Source organism: Ascaphus truei, chromosome 3 (genome assembly GCF_040206685.1).
Source record: "Ascaphus truei isolate aAscTru1 chromosome 3, aAscTru1.hap1, whole genome shotgun sequence".
Taxonomy (NCBI): domain Eukaryota; kingdom Metazoa; phylum Chordata; class Amphibia; order Anura; family Ascaphidae; genus Ascaphus; species Ascaphus truei.
Genome location: NC_134485.1, coordinates 332,345,831 through 332,360,342, shown reverse-complemented (window position 1 = coordinate 332,360,342; position 14,512 = coordinate 332,345,831). Strand labels below are relative to the sequence as shown.

General features: G+C 50.6%; 1 protein-coding gene across 5 annotated transcripts in view; it reads left to right on the top strand.

Moving 5' to 3' along the window:
* STAC3 (SH3 and cysteine rich domain 3) overlaps positions 1-14,512 on the top strand; it is a 45,331-nt gene that overhangs the window by 16,650 nt on the left and 14,169 nt on the right. For all 5 annotated transcript variants that reach the window (XM_075591502.1, XM_075591504.1, XM_075591506.1 and 2 more), the window contains one exon: positions 13,415-13,512. In XM_075591502.1, the coding sequence (XP_075447617.1) occupies positions 13,415-13,512 (98 nt within the window). The remainder of the gene's footprint in view (positions 1-13,414; positions 13,513-14,512) is intronic.

Genomic DNA, 14,512 nt, shown 5'->3' with positions numbered 1-14,512 from the left:
TATAGCCTAGAAGACAGGAGGGGAGGGGGATATCATACGACCTTTTAAATACATTTTGCAGAGAAAGAAAAATACTACAACATGAGATCATGAAGTGAAGCTGGAGAATGTTATGCTCAGGGAAATGTCAAGAAGTATTTCTTCACTAAAAGGTAGATGGGTGAACCTGTCTGAATCCGACCCGCACAAATAATGGAAGGAGTTCAATTTCAGTAGTGTATCCAATAAAGGAAGGAGTTCAATTTCAGTAGTGTCTCCAGTTGTGTGTGTGTATATATATATATATATATATATATATATATATATATATATATATATATATATATATATATATATATATATATATATATATATATATATATATATATATATATATATATACATATATGCACTGAAACCTCCCTCCAAATAAATTAGGGAGACATGTCTGCACTGAAAAAGGAGTACACCTGAGGTACCCTGGGAGATATGCTAATGGTTATACAAAGTATATTTAAATGAGTCACATCCCACATTTCCTAAAATAATTTCCATAAGAACCATATTAAGTTGACAAGCCTAAGGCATCTAATGACTGGAATGGTGCACTGGTGTCTGACCTAACAGAACTAGAACCCAGAACCACTGCTTTTCTTGGCAGCAGCTCTAACAGTGTGAGATAAACCAGCTGATGGCTATCACCACTGTAGCTGTGTAACTGTGTGTACTAGCATATCTCCAAGAGATATATATATCTTATACTATATTAGTGAAAGCACTGTATGTTTGCCTGCATGCATGCCTGCCTGCCTGCCTGCCTGCCTGGATGTCCGGTGTCCCTAGGGGAAATCTCATTGGTCCCTTGGGCCGCCCCCGCACACCTCTCATTGGCCTGAGGCGGAGTGACGGGCCAAAGGACACACAGGGACACACACACACACACAGGGACACACACAGGGACACACACACACAGGGACACACATACACAGGGACACACACATACACAGGGACACACACACACACAGGGACACAAACACACACACACACACGGACACACACACACGGACACACACAGGGACACACACACATACACACAGTAGGGGGGGGGTGTACATTAGCAGCATGTATAACCCGGGGGGTGGGGCTCACATACCCACCGGTCCCGGAGCCTCCGCCTCTTCCTCCCCGAACATCAGCCTCCACACCCGCGCGCACCTCCTCCTCTCCCCGTGTCCCGCGCTTTCAGCCCCCCCCCTTCCCCCGGCGCCGCTACAGTCAGCGGGGGAACGAGCGCCCGGGACACAGCGGGGGAACGAGCGCCCGGGACACAGCGGGGGAGCGGCCACAACAAGCTGCCTCCCGCCTCAGATCCACGTGGGAGCTTCCGGACGGGTGAGTGAGCGGCCTTCACCCCCCCTTCACTTCACCTCCCCCCTTCACCTCCCCCCTTCACCTCCCCTCCACCCCCCCCTTCACCTCCCCTCCACCCCCTCCCCCCCGGCGCCGCTACAGTCAGCGGGGGAGCGAGCGCCCGGGACACAGCGGGGGAGCGGCCACAACAAGCTGCCTCCCGCCTCAGATCCACGTGGGAGCTGCCGGACGGCTGAGGGAGCAGCCGGACGGGTGAGTGAGCGGCCGGACAGGTGAGGGAGCGGCCTTCACCTCCCCTCACCCCCCTTCACCCTCCCTCCACCTCCCTCCACCCCCCCTCCACCTCCCTCCACCCCCCCTCCACCTCCCTCCACCCCCCTTCACCTCCCCTTCACCCCCCTTCACCTCACCTCCACCCCCCTTCACCTCCCCTCCACCCTCCCCTCCACCCCCCCCTTCACCTCTCCTCCACCCCCCCCTTCACCTCTCCTCCACCCCCCCTTCACCTCTCCTCCATCCCCCCCTTCACATCCCCTTCACCCCCCCCCCCTTCACATCCCCTCCACCCCCCCTTCACCTCCCCTTCACCTCCCCTCCACCCTCCCCCTTCACCTCCCCTCCACCCCCCACCCCCTTCACCTCCCCTCCACCCCCCACCCCCTCCACCTCCCACCCCCTTCACCTCCCCTCCACCTCCCCCCCTTCCCACCACCTCCCCCCCCCCCTTCCCACCACCTTCCCCCCCACCCCACCCTTCCAACCACCTTCCCCCCCACCACCTTCCCCCCTTCCCACCACCTTCCCCCCTTCCCACCACTTCCCCCCTCCTCCCCACCACCTCCCCCCCTCCTCCCCACCACCTCCCCCCCTCCTCCCCACCACCTCCCCCCCTTCCCCCCTCCTCCCCACCACCTCCCCCCTCCTCCCCCCTTCCCACCACCTCCCCCCCACTTCCTACCACCTCCCCCCCTTCCCACCACCTCCCCCCCTTCCCACCACCTCCCCCCCTTCCCACCACCTCCCCCCCCCCTCCCACCACCTCCCCCCCTTCCCACCACCTCCCCCCCTTCCTCCCCCCGCCCTTCCCCCCTCCCCCCTCCTCCCCACCACCTCCCCCCTTCCCCCCCACCACCTCCCCCCTCCTCCTCCCCCCTTCCCACCACCTCCCCCCCTTCCCACCACCCCCCCCTTCCCACCCCCCCCCCTTCCCACCCCCTCCCCCCCCTTCCCCCCTCCCCCCTTCCCCCCCCCCACCCCCCTCCTCCCTTCCCCCCTCCCCCCCCACCCCCCTCCTCCTCCCCCTCCTCCCCACCACCTCCCCCCCTTCCCACCACCTCCCCCCTCCTCCCCCCCCTTCCCACCACCTCCCCCCTCCTCCCCCCCCTTCCCACCAGCTCCCCCCTCCTCCCCACCACCTCCCCCCTCCTCCCCACCACCTCCCCCCCTTCCCACCACCTCCCCCCTCCTCCCCCCCTTCCCACCACCTCCCCCCTCTACCCCTCTTCCCACCACCTCCCCTTCCCACCCCACCCCCCCTTCCCACCACCCCCCCTTCCCACCACCTCCCCCCACCACCTCCACCCCCCCTTCCCACCACCTCCCCTCTCCCTCCCCCCCTTCCCCTCCCCCCCTTCCCCTCCCCCTTCCCCTCCCCCCTCCTCACCACCTCCTCCCCTTCCCCCCTCCTCACCACCTCCCCCCCTTCCCCCCTCCTCACCACCTCCCCCCTTCCCCCCTCCTCACCACCTCCCCCCCTTCCCCCCTCCTCACCACCTCCCCCCCCTTCCCACCTCCTCCCCCCCATCCCACCTCCTCCCCCCCCTTCCCACCTCCTCCACCCCCTTCCCACCTCCTCCCCCCCCTTCCCACCTCCTCCCCCCCTTCCCACCTCCTCCCCCCCCTTCCCACCTCCTCCCCCCCCTTCCCACCTCCTCCCCCCCCTTCCCACCTCCTCCCCCCCCCTTCCCACCTCCTCCCCCCCCTTCCCACCTTCTCCCCCCCCTTTCCCACCTTCTCCCCCTCCCTTTTCCACCTCCTCCCCCCCTTCTCCCCCCCCTTCCCACCTCCTCCCCCCCTTTCCCACCTCCTCCTCCCCCCCCCTTCCCACCTCCTCCTCCCCCCCCCTTCCCACCTCCTCCTCCCCCTCCTTCCCACCTCATCCTTCCCCCCCCCTTCCCACCTCCTCCCCCCCTTCCCACCTCCTCCCCCCCACAAACATGTATACACACACACACTATCCCCAGCACCACCACATCAGCACACCGGTATCCCATGCCCCCCAAGCACACTGGCATTCTCGGCTCCCCGCCATTCCCAGCCCCCATCAACACCATCAGCACCCACACATCGCCACCTTTGCACCTCCCCCATCGGCACACCCACATCCGCACCCCCACATCAGCACCAAACCCTCCCAAATCAGCACACCGATACAATCACCATCAGTACAGCCACAGCAGCAGTACCACCGCACATGGGCCGCGTGGACCACTCCCCACCCAAATGCCACACCCACACCACAAACATCCCGGGCAACGCCGGGGCTCTCAGCTAGTATATAAGTATATATATATATATATATATATATATATATATTATTTTTTTGTTGATTGTAACTTTGAAAGGACTTCAAGCACAAAGTAATATGTACTGAGGGCTATGCATTACAGAAGCCAGGTGAGATTAAATAAAACATACAAAAGTAAAAACAAGGTCAAGCACAGCAAATAAAGCAGAGGCAGAGATAAAGTAAGATAACAAAGTGACCTGGGGACTTGAGTTAGTAGTATGTAACCCATATTCCCCCCCTCCCAATCGCAGATAGGGTGTATATGAGGGGATCTATATGCATTACCCAGTGTGGTGCTTTACCTGTTAGGCTCACAGGAGGCCTAAGCCTCCGCCACGGAGAGCCTGGGGCACGTATGACACAATATGAATAACCTCGCACTTGGTGCAATGCCTCCACCTGCAATGGCTCCCACCAGAGGGGGAGTGGTTCCTTGCAGGACACTATATATATCACTCCACAAACAGTAGGCAAAACAACAATGACTTGTGAGCATAGGAAACGTACTGGTGCATATAATCAACAGGTGTCCCTCCCTAGAGGAGACACTAGCTACTGCACTCGCAGGACGCTACCTCCACCTCAACCAGATGATCCCACCCAGTGTCCAGAAATCCCACACAGTATTTACCCCACCCTCAAGTGAGAGAGAGATGTGTGACTGCGCAGCCACTATGTCCCTTGTGAATGTGATATGACTCGTTGGTGCACTAGTAGATTACCTGCCGGGCACTCCGGTGCCCGGGCCTGCCAAGGAACTTCACAAAAGATCCTGATGTCGACTTTACATAGGAACTACCGTCCGGGGCGATCCCACCCGGATGGCTGATGCAGCAACAGCGAAGGTCTGAGCCCAAACCTCTGGACGGACGCGCAGCGTCTGCTGGGCCCCTAACTGACTCTAGATAGTAAGTGGCAGGGTCCGTAACCTGGGGGCTGTCCTTGACACAACTCACACTACTGGGTGACTCAGGGCTAGCTGGGGCCTTGGGGGCTGCTGGCCTAATGCAGGGAGTCACTGACTCCTGCACCCTACATCCTTCCCCTAGCTTCTCCTGGCGCCAACTGACTCTCTCCTTCAAACCCCGCGAAATGTATCCCTTCTCTCGGCAGGGCAATCCTCCAGCCCTATTGGCTACTCTGGGGCACCTGGTACCTTCCCCCCTTAGCCTCCTGGGAATTGTAGTCCCGTGGAGGCTGTTTCTATACTGGGGCCGCGTGCGCGATTCCACTGCGCATGCGCAACCCCTCAATGGCCGCCACAACTCCCTGGCCTCTTCCGCGCATGCGCGACCCCGGCGTATGCGCGCGCAACTACAATGGCGGCCCCCGCTAGCCGGGTGCGCCGCCGAGCATCCTAAGGCTCGCAACACTCCCTGCTCCGGCCCCCACCTTTGGAAGCAGCCGGCGGGTCCGTCGCTGGCTCCGGCGGCACCCGCGACCACGCTGCACCAAAGGAGGGGAGTCTCTAGGAGCCGCCGGGGACCGGGGCTACAAGTAATTCTAATCTTATAAAGGATAAATACAGTGGGTCATATTTACTAAGCAATATTGTGTCATAAGGCACCTTCGGTGCAGGAATACATTATGACTATTCAAATAAATGGACAGTAAGGTGTCTTCCCCGGCCATAAGGTCTCTCATGGCAGAAGACTGCTTACTCTTGTTTAGATATTGTTGTCTGTACCAGAAGAGGTAAAGTGCTTTGTACCTACAGAGGCGGCACATTTTATTTGAGTGCGGCTAGCTCCGCAAGCCTGGGGATGCCCCGGCATGCAAGCCGCACTCCCTCGGCGTGCCGCGCGTCATCGGGTGCCTGCGCCCCCTGCACGCGCGTCCAGGGCTCCCCGAGGGAGCCCTGGTGTCCCGCGATGTGGGGGACGGCGGCAGGGGGTTCCGGCGGACCCGGCAGCGGGAGGGAGAAAGCCCCGATCGGAGGGCGCTCCTCCGTGTCTTCGGCGCGCGCCCGGCACCCTCTGGCGCACGCCAGGTTACTGCTGCGGCCGAGAACGGGCAAATGCTCGAATAAACTCGGCCGCAGCAGTATATGAGCACTAAATGAGAAGTAGGGCTCAAATGTATGCTGTGACAGTAGTGCTAGCTATCAGCTGGTTTTGCTCACACTGCTATGCAGTAGCTGCTGTCCTGAATAACAGAGGTTGTGTAGGTTCTAATCCTGTTGGGTCAGACAGGCAACTCTCCTTAAATTATTTGGAGGGTGGATTAAGGATAGATATAGATCTCTGTCTCTGTCTCTCTGTCTCTCTGTCTCTCTGTCTCTCTGTCTCTCTGTCTCTCTGTCTCTCTGTCTCTCTGTCTCTGTCTCTCTGTCTCTGTCTCTGTCTCTCTGTCTCTGTCTCTGTCTCTGTCTCTCTGTCTCTGTCTCTGTCTCTCTGTCTCTCTGTCTCTGTCTCTCTGTCTTTGTCTCTCTGTCTCTGTCTCTCTGTCTCTGTCTCTCTGTCTCTGTCTCTCTGTCTCTGTCTCTGTCTCTGTCTCTCTGTCTCTGTCTCTCTGTCTCTGTCTCTCTGTCTCTGTCTCTCTGTCTCTGTCTCTCTGTCTATCTCTCTGTCTCTCTCTCTCTCTCTCTCTCTCTGTCTCTCTCTCTGTCTCTCTCTCTGTCTCTCTCTCTGTCTCTCTGTCTCTCTCTCTGTCTCTCTCTCTGTCTCTGTCTCTGTCTCTGTCTCTGTCTCTGTCTCTCTCTCTCCACATACACATACACATACACATATCACATTTTAGCATCTTTTAGTCCCAGATAAAGGCAGGAAACGTCGTACTTTTCTTACGTGGGGTTTATTTACAGGGATTAAATCATATGCTAACAGCCCACCGTCCCTTTAAATCAAAACAACACATAAAAATAACACCTATTCTCTTTAGGGAAAACTAACTACACTGTAGCTTTAGCCCTTGCTAACTGGATGGCCAGCTAAACTGGTTCCCAAGCTAAAACATGGCCTGGCATATGTCACAGTGTAACACAGTCTCTGCATACAACAATAAAGTGTTTTTGCTTATCTGTCAGTCCTTTGGAGCAGACGTCGCCGCTTCAGCACGGTCTCTCCTCTTTTCTTCCTAGGGGAACTCAGCCCCATGTTGAGCTCAGAAAAACTCCTCTGTAGGTCCTCTATACCAGCTTCCGCAGCTGGGGAGCACTTTCTATCTCCCCCCTTCTCTGGGGAAAACAGTCTCTCAACATAGCAGCTTTCAGTCTGTCTTTTAAACCTGTCTTTTAAACCACTTCCTTGTTCACTCAGACCAAGCTGATTAACTCCATTAGTTAGCAGCTGCTGCTGGCTTCTCTTTGAGGAATTAACTCTCTGTGGACTGGAAAGCATACTTACTGCACTGTTCCAGCCCCTAGAGGACAGTGATCACAACACATATACATACACACACACACACACATACACACACAGACACCTAGAGACACTACTAAAATTTAACTCAACCCTTTTTAAGACTAATCCGCAGCTGAAAGGAATTGACCAATCCGTGTCGAATTTGGATTTTGACGGAAAATCCACCCATCTCTACTGGAAAGATGGTGGAATCATGGAAGAGACTCCAAGAAGAGGCGGTGGAGGGTAATATAGTATAGGAATTGAAGACTGCTTGAGATTGGAATGAAATCCAGAATTAAATGGGGTCCAGGGGCAGGAAAGAATATTGACAGACAAGGTTGGCCACACAGTCCTTAACTGCTATCAGCATACAGTACACTTTTCTGTGTTTCATGGTTACATGGACATACAGTAAGCTGGCAATACTCTATTGATATCACAGTCCCCTTTTCTCCCTTATGTGTTGAAGGAGATTGAAATGTCAGAATTCGACCACAGAGGTGACTTCTACAATATAAATTAAAGCACTGTCTTTTGCAGGTTTTGATGTGATACTTAATTTATATTACATTAAGAATGCACATCTGTAATCTATATTTGTTAAACTATCACATGGTGTATTAAATGCTGCAGATGTACCTATAACAAATTACATCTGTCAGCCTTTGCACATTGCAGAGGTCACTCAGGAAGGCTGAAAAACCGGATGAGGTTCTAATTGTTGAAGAGCATTTTTGTAGAAGCCAGCAATATCTGCTCCTATTTCTTTTAAATGGCATTATTATTATTATTATTATTATTATTATTATTATTATTATTATTATATGAACACAATATAACTTTTCAAAAATCCTTTCAACAACTTCTGGCGGGCCGCTTTGTCTTGTTTTGTAAAACAATATAGCATTGCTGGCACCTTTTCCCGGCCACATCCATATAATTTTATATTTAAAAATCAAAGCCTGCTTTTGTCTGGGACCAATGTGGCTACTAAAACTCTTCGATGTAAAGCACTTCGTAAATGAAAAGCATTATACAATAGCAAACAGCTTTAAACAGCTATACAGAGCAAACAGCTTTAAACAGCTATACAGAGCAAACCTCTTTAAACAGCTATACAGAGCAAACCTCTTTAAACAGCTATACAGAGCAAACGGCTTTAAACAGCTATACAGAGCAAACGGCTTTAAACAGCTATACAGAGCAAACGGCTTTAAACAGCTATACAGAGCAAACGGCTTTAAACAGCTATACAGAGCAAACGGCTTTAAACAGCTATACAGAGCAAACGGCTTTAAACAGCTATACAGAGCAAACGGCTTTAAACAGCTATACAGAGCAAACCTCTTTAAACAGCTATACAGAGCAAACGGCTTTAAACAGCTATACAGAGCAAACGGCTTTAAACAGCTATACAGAGCAAACCTCTTTAAACAGCTATACAGAGCAAACCTCTTTAAACAGCTATACAGAGCAAACCTCTTTAAACAGCTATACAGAGCAAACGGCTTTAAACAGCTATACAAGCAGGCAGCTTTAAACAGCTATACAGAGCCTACAGCTTTAAAAACAGTTTCTCAGACACAGAAGCTGCAGCACTGCTACACAGATCCGTGCATTATATACAGCACTATCACTCTCCTATCCTGCCTGGGTCCATACTCTGCACAGCTACACACTGAGGTACAGCCATCACACCTACCCCTGCGCTACGTATCAATGGCACAGTCTACCAAGGGCCATGCCATCGGACATCCGCCAGGACACGGGTCAGAGCTACGGACACCTGTATGTACAGCTATCACTACGCTGACCGCTGCAGGACACCGACCGGCAGCATCTGAAACAGTCGTCCATCGTTGACGCAGGTAACAGACCACGCGCCACACGCACTGACTAAAGGCTTACATACACCTGCCGCATGGCAGAACTCCGATCCCCACCAGACACCACGCATGAGTGACAACTCAGACATGACACAGGAGAGTGACAACTCAGATGCTGAGACCGCTACACAACTTCAACAGAAGCAAGAAGGCGCCAGGCCTAAGCGTGCAGTTACACTTACACACAAGGACTGCGAAAAATATGAAGCTGACATTGATGCACACCGCGACAAGCTAGAGAAGGCCTGGGAAAAAAATGGACTTGAAATGTGTAATGTTGCAAGCGTGACAGACGCCACGTGACAGACGCCACTAACCAGCAGCCATCGCACACCCACACCAAGGAAGAGGCGACCGCAAGGCTCCTCCCGGCAACCACCATTCACAGGATGGACGTGTCTCCTACAATCTACATGAGTCCCAACCAGTCAGCTGCTGTAAACAAGAAACCAAGGGAACCTAATAGAGAATGTCCCATACACAAAAAACCGCACACACTTAACACGTGCATTGGGTTCAGAATGAAGCCCATAGAGGAGCGCAAGTGCTTACTCAGAGAACTTGGAGTCTGCTTGAAATGCTGTGCTTCCACAGGCCACTTGTTCAAGGACTGTTAAGAAGCTATAAAGTGCACAGTGTAATAGTGACGGGCATGTACTGCACCGACACACTTTATTCGAGCAAATACCCATTATGTACCTGGCAGATACCTGGAATGCGCCGCTCCTCACCTCTGACAAGCCCCGTTGCGTTTGCCTTCCCAGCCTGGGTTCATGCCTGGCTGACGGGCGGCTGATCTGTTAAATGATAATGATTAGGATTTAATAGGCTGCAATACTTCGCGTGTCTACCAGATGGCATAAATTCATGAATTGTAATGCAGTATATATATATATATATACTGTGCAGTATTGCAGCCAGCGGGAATAAAATGCTTCAATCCCTGCCTGGAAAATACCTCAATGCACTCGGGCAGAAAACAGTCACAAACCTCAGATCACCCGGGTATACCCGAATTCGTGGGACTAGCCGAGCTCGAATAAAGTGTGTCGCCAGTGTAGCAGCTTTACATCCAGAGACATTTAAACCTAAACCATTCAAGGCCCCTAACCATGTGACAAAGCAGGGTGGGGAGGAGGAAGAGGAGGAAATACCCACCCACCCCCATCCGTAGCATCTAAATGCACTGAGGTTTGTGGAGAAGGGCGTGATGGTAGATTCTGTTCTAAGATATGTCTTGTTGCCCAGAGGGACAACCCGAAAGAACTATAAGAATGTATGCTATCATCGGCGACCAAAGCAACCGATCATTGGTCAGGTCAGAATTCTTTGACCTATTCAACATACGAGATAGCGCCTCTCCCTACATGCTCAGAACATGCGCAGGGCGGATAGAAACAGGGAGGAGAGCAAATGGCTATACCATACATTCCGTGGATGGCAGAGTGAAGATACCTCTCCCTACACTCATAGGGGGTTATGCACTAAGCAGTGATAAGTGCTTTTAAGTGAGATAAATGCCTTTATAGCGTTATACTGCCTGTTGTGAGATTCACAAAGCAGTGATAACAGTGCAGTATTGTGCTATAATGTCTTTTTATCCCACTTAAAAGCACTTATCACAGCTTTGTGAATCTCATAGCAGACAGTATCACGCTATAAATGCATTTATCTCACTTAAAAGACTTATCACTGCTTTGTGAATCTCACAGCAGGCAATATCACGCTATAATGGCTTTTTATCTCACTTAAAAGCACTTATCACTGCTTAGTGCATAACCCCCATAGAGTGCAATCACATGGCGGCAAACAGGAATGAGATTCCTACACCAGACGTGGCACGTCATCACCCACACCTTAGGGGAATAGCTGACCGCATCCCACCGATAGGGCAAGATGTCAAGATTTTGCTACTGCTCGGCAGGGACATCCTGAGGTGCACAAAATCCGCAAATGGCGCAACGGGCCCCATTTGCCCAAAGACTTGACCTAGGATGGGTGATAGTGGGAAATGTATGCATTGGCAAAGGGCATAAACCAGACTAAGTTGACGCTCGCAGAACAGATATAATGGAACGTGGACACACATCCCTCTTCAAGCCATGCTTGGCCATATCCAAGTGACAGAAAGGCCTAGCAAGGAAAAGAAACAAGGTCATACCTCTGAGTACCACAAAACATCTTCACATCAGGGGAGAGTGACAATGACCTTGGATGTTCAGTAGTCTAGACGACAGAACATGAGTCAACTTTACTAAGGGAAGAAAAAAATCTCCTGAAGGTGATCGACAACGAGGTCGTCCAAGATAAGACAAACAATCAGACAACTCTGCTTCCGCTCCATCCACCCACCCAGCGGACACCCCCTAACCAAGGGAAAGGAGTTGAAGGGTCGACACAACCAAATCAGTGGCACCATGTGCCCACAGACCAGAATCCTGCAGACCATGCTACTAGATCAATGTCTGCTGCGCACGTCGTGGGGTACAGGACCAAAGGTTCTAATACAACCCGATGAAACACCAACAGCACCAGCTGATGGCTTTGAACTTGTAGATCCTGAAAAAGACACAGAGAAACGACCTAGAGTATCCGTTTTGCTCACAAACCATAGTGCCTAGAAACACGTTCGGATATCATCACTTCTCAAGATGGACAACCCTCCTGCGAGCAATGGAACATCTCTGATGCATAGACATTTCTTTCCGCCAAACGATAGGTGGTGAAGCAGCCAGCTGTCACGGCTGGTATCTATGCAAAGGTTGCACACTGTCGACGAAATCACAGAGGCAAAAAAGACTGTTCTCCGACACGTTCAGAAGGAAACGTATGCAGAGGAGATCAGTTGCAGAGACTTTAACTAAAAGACATTGTGGAGCACCTAGCCATCCTGAACTGGTGCGCCTACTTGGCATCCCTTGCCAAAGGGATCTCACAGCCAGTAGTACCGGCTGGCACCACGTTGTTATGTGAACATGGACTTTATACATTGCATTGTATTTTATATGTTCCACATTTATGTTGGATATAGTGGTATCTACTGATGCCTGACGGGGAGTGTCCTGGAACAGGATTGTTTTATTTTTGGTGTATTTTTTCTGCTCTCAGGCTGCCAGCTCTCCCCAGGGAAAGTTATGTTTCACTGTTTTCAAGCAGTCAGTGCTGCTGTGTAAATTGAAACATACACTTTTTCCACGTGCCACTAGTCAGTTGCCCTGGCAACCTCCCAATGCTCATAGTTGAGATTGGTTTAGCTCTCTCCCCCTGCTTCTCTATATTTTGTTATGCCCCTTGGTTTTTTCCTGTCTGGAAAGGAAAGTGTGCTCTCTCTCTTTTCAACAGCAGCCAAAGTGAGTAGACACATCTTCCACTGCTCCCTTTGAATGGGTTCCTTTTTACCTTCCCCTCAGAGAAGCACTTCCCCTGATACCAAAGCCAATTAGGATAGCTCTCCTCACGAGATATTTCCTACCATAAACTACATGCAAGTACTTTTATATTTCTGTTAACCCCACTCAATAAAGTTGAAGAAAATAGGACTTTGTGTGCTTTAAAAAGGGGATGAGTTAAGCTAAATTGATCTTCACATGCTACAAGTGAGCCTGGATCCAGAATAGGTGTGATACTTAATTTATATTACATTAAGAATGCACATCTGTAATCTATATTTCTGTTAAACTATCACATGGTGTATTAAATGCTGCAGATGTACCTACTGTAAAATGAATTACATCTGTCAGTCTTTGCACATTAGAGGCCACTCAGGAAGGCTGAAAAAAAGGATGAGGTTCTAATTGCTGAAGAGCGTTTTTGAAGAAGCCAGCCATATCTACTCCTCCTTCTTTTAAATGTCATTATTATTATATGAACATGATATAACTTTTCAAAACTCCTTTCAACAACTTCTGGTTGCTTTGTATTATGTTGTAATACAATTTTGCATTGCTGGCACATTTTTCCGGCCACATCCATATAATTGTATATTTAAAAATCAAAGCCTGGTTTTGTCTGTGACCAACGTGGCTATTAAAAGTCTTCGATGTAAAGCATTTCGGAAATGAAAAGTATTATACAATAGCAGGTTGTAGAGGCTGACAATCGGAAAGATCTCTCCTCTTCTTGGCCCCGGCAGTGTTAGATGAAACAGCAGTGCATTGCAATTTTTGCAAAGGATGACACTTGAGTGGTTAAGGGCGGAATGATGCAGTCTCTTGAACAGTTGAATCTCAACCATTATGTCTTCTCTTTTTGTGTCTGTTTTACAGCTGCTGCTAATCGCACAGATCCTGTATTTGATACACTGAGGTCAGGGGTCATCATGGCGAATAAGGAAAGAAAGAAAGGTCAAGATGACAAGAAAAATGTAAGGCACTTCTCAGTGTGAGACTGTGTTTGTGTTCATGTGGTATCAAGGGCTCTCTTCCACTTCTTGATGTTGTGTGACACCTTGATAAAGTGCTTAGGCACGAAACGCGTAGGTGCATTTAATCTTATCCATCCACCCTATTGAGCTTGCAATACATTGATCTTTGTATTATTGGAGTTGCCCTTATCCTATGCTGATTCATTTTTGGCTATTTTTGTGTGGCTATTTTCTGCTGTGCTCTGTATCTTTCTACAACTACTACTGCACTTCTGGGGTAGGCAGAACACAATATAGTATTATATTTATTCATGATAATACCCGGGCTTACTGTATTAACCTCTTGGCTGCCAGAGTGGCCAACAGCATCATGTAAGGCAAAGCAAATGCTTAATTGGCCCCTCTGTCAGTCATGGGGTGACTAGTATTAGGTATACCAACCAAAGACATTGTCTGCAATACCTGCTGTTATGCAACATTCATAATACGTAGATCAGCTTGCGTGTACTGATTGATCTGTGTGGTTGATTGAAGTGCTGGTTGGTTAAAGTGTGTGCAGTTAGAACCAGAAGCAGTTTGAGCAAGGAAGCAGTTAAACAAGGTATAGTTATTGAAGTAAAGTTTACTGTTAGTACTTCTAAACGTCATAGTTGCTAGAATGAGCAGGATTGAAAATGCCACTCAATGCACATCTTGCCACATGTATGTGCACTTGGAGCAGCTGTTCAAGGAGCATACCGCTGTGAGAAGTGTGAGCAGGTGGTCTCTTTAGAATCAGAGATTGCTGATCTGAAGAGGCAACTTGCAATATTGATGGACATTGGCAATCTTGAAAGGGAATTAGAGCTCACTGAGCAGGCCCTTGCTTCGACTAGTGGTGCAGATGGTGGCGCTTTTAGTGAGGAGCAGGTAGGTAGCTTAGTTGCTGTTAGTGAGGAGCAGGTAGGTAGCTGGGTGACAGTTAGAAGGGGAAGCAGGGGCAATAGGGAGAGGCAGGTAG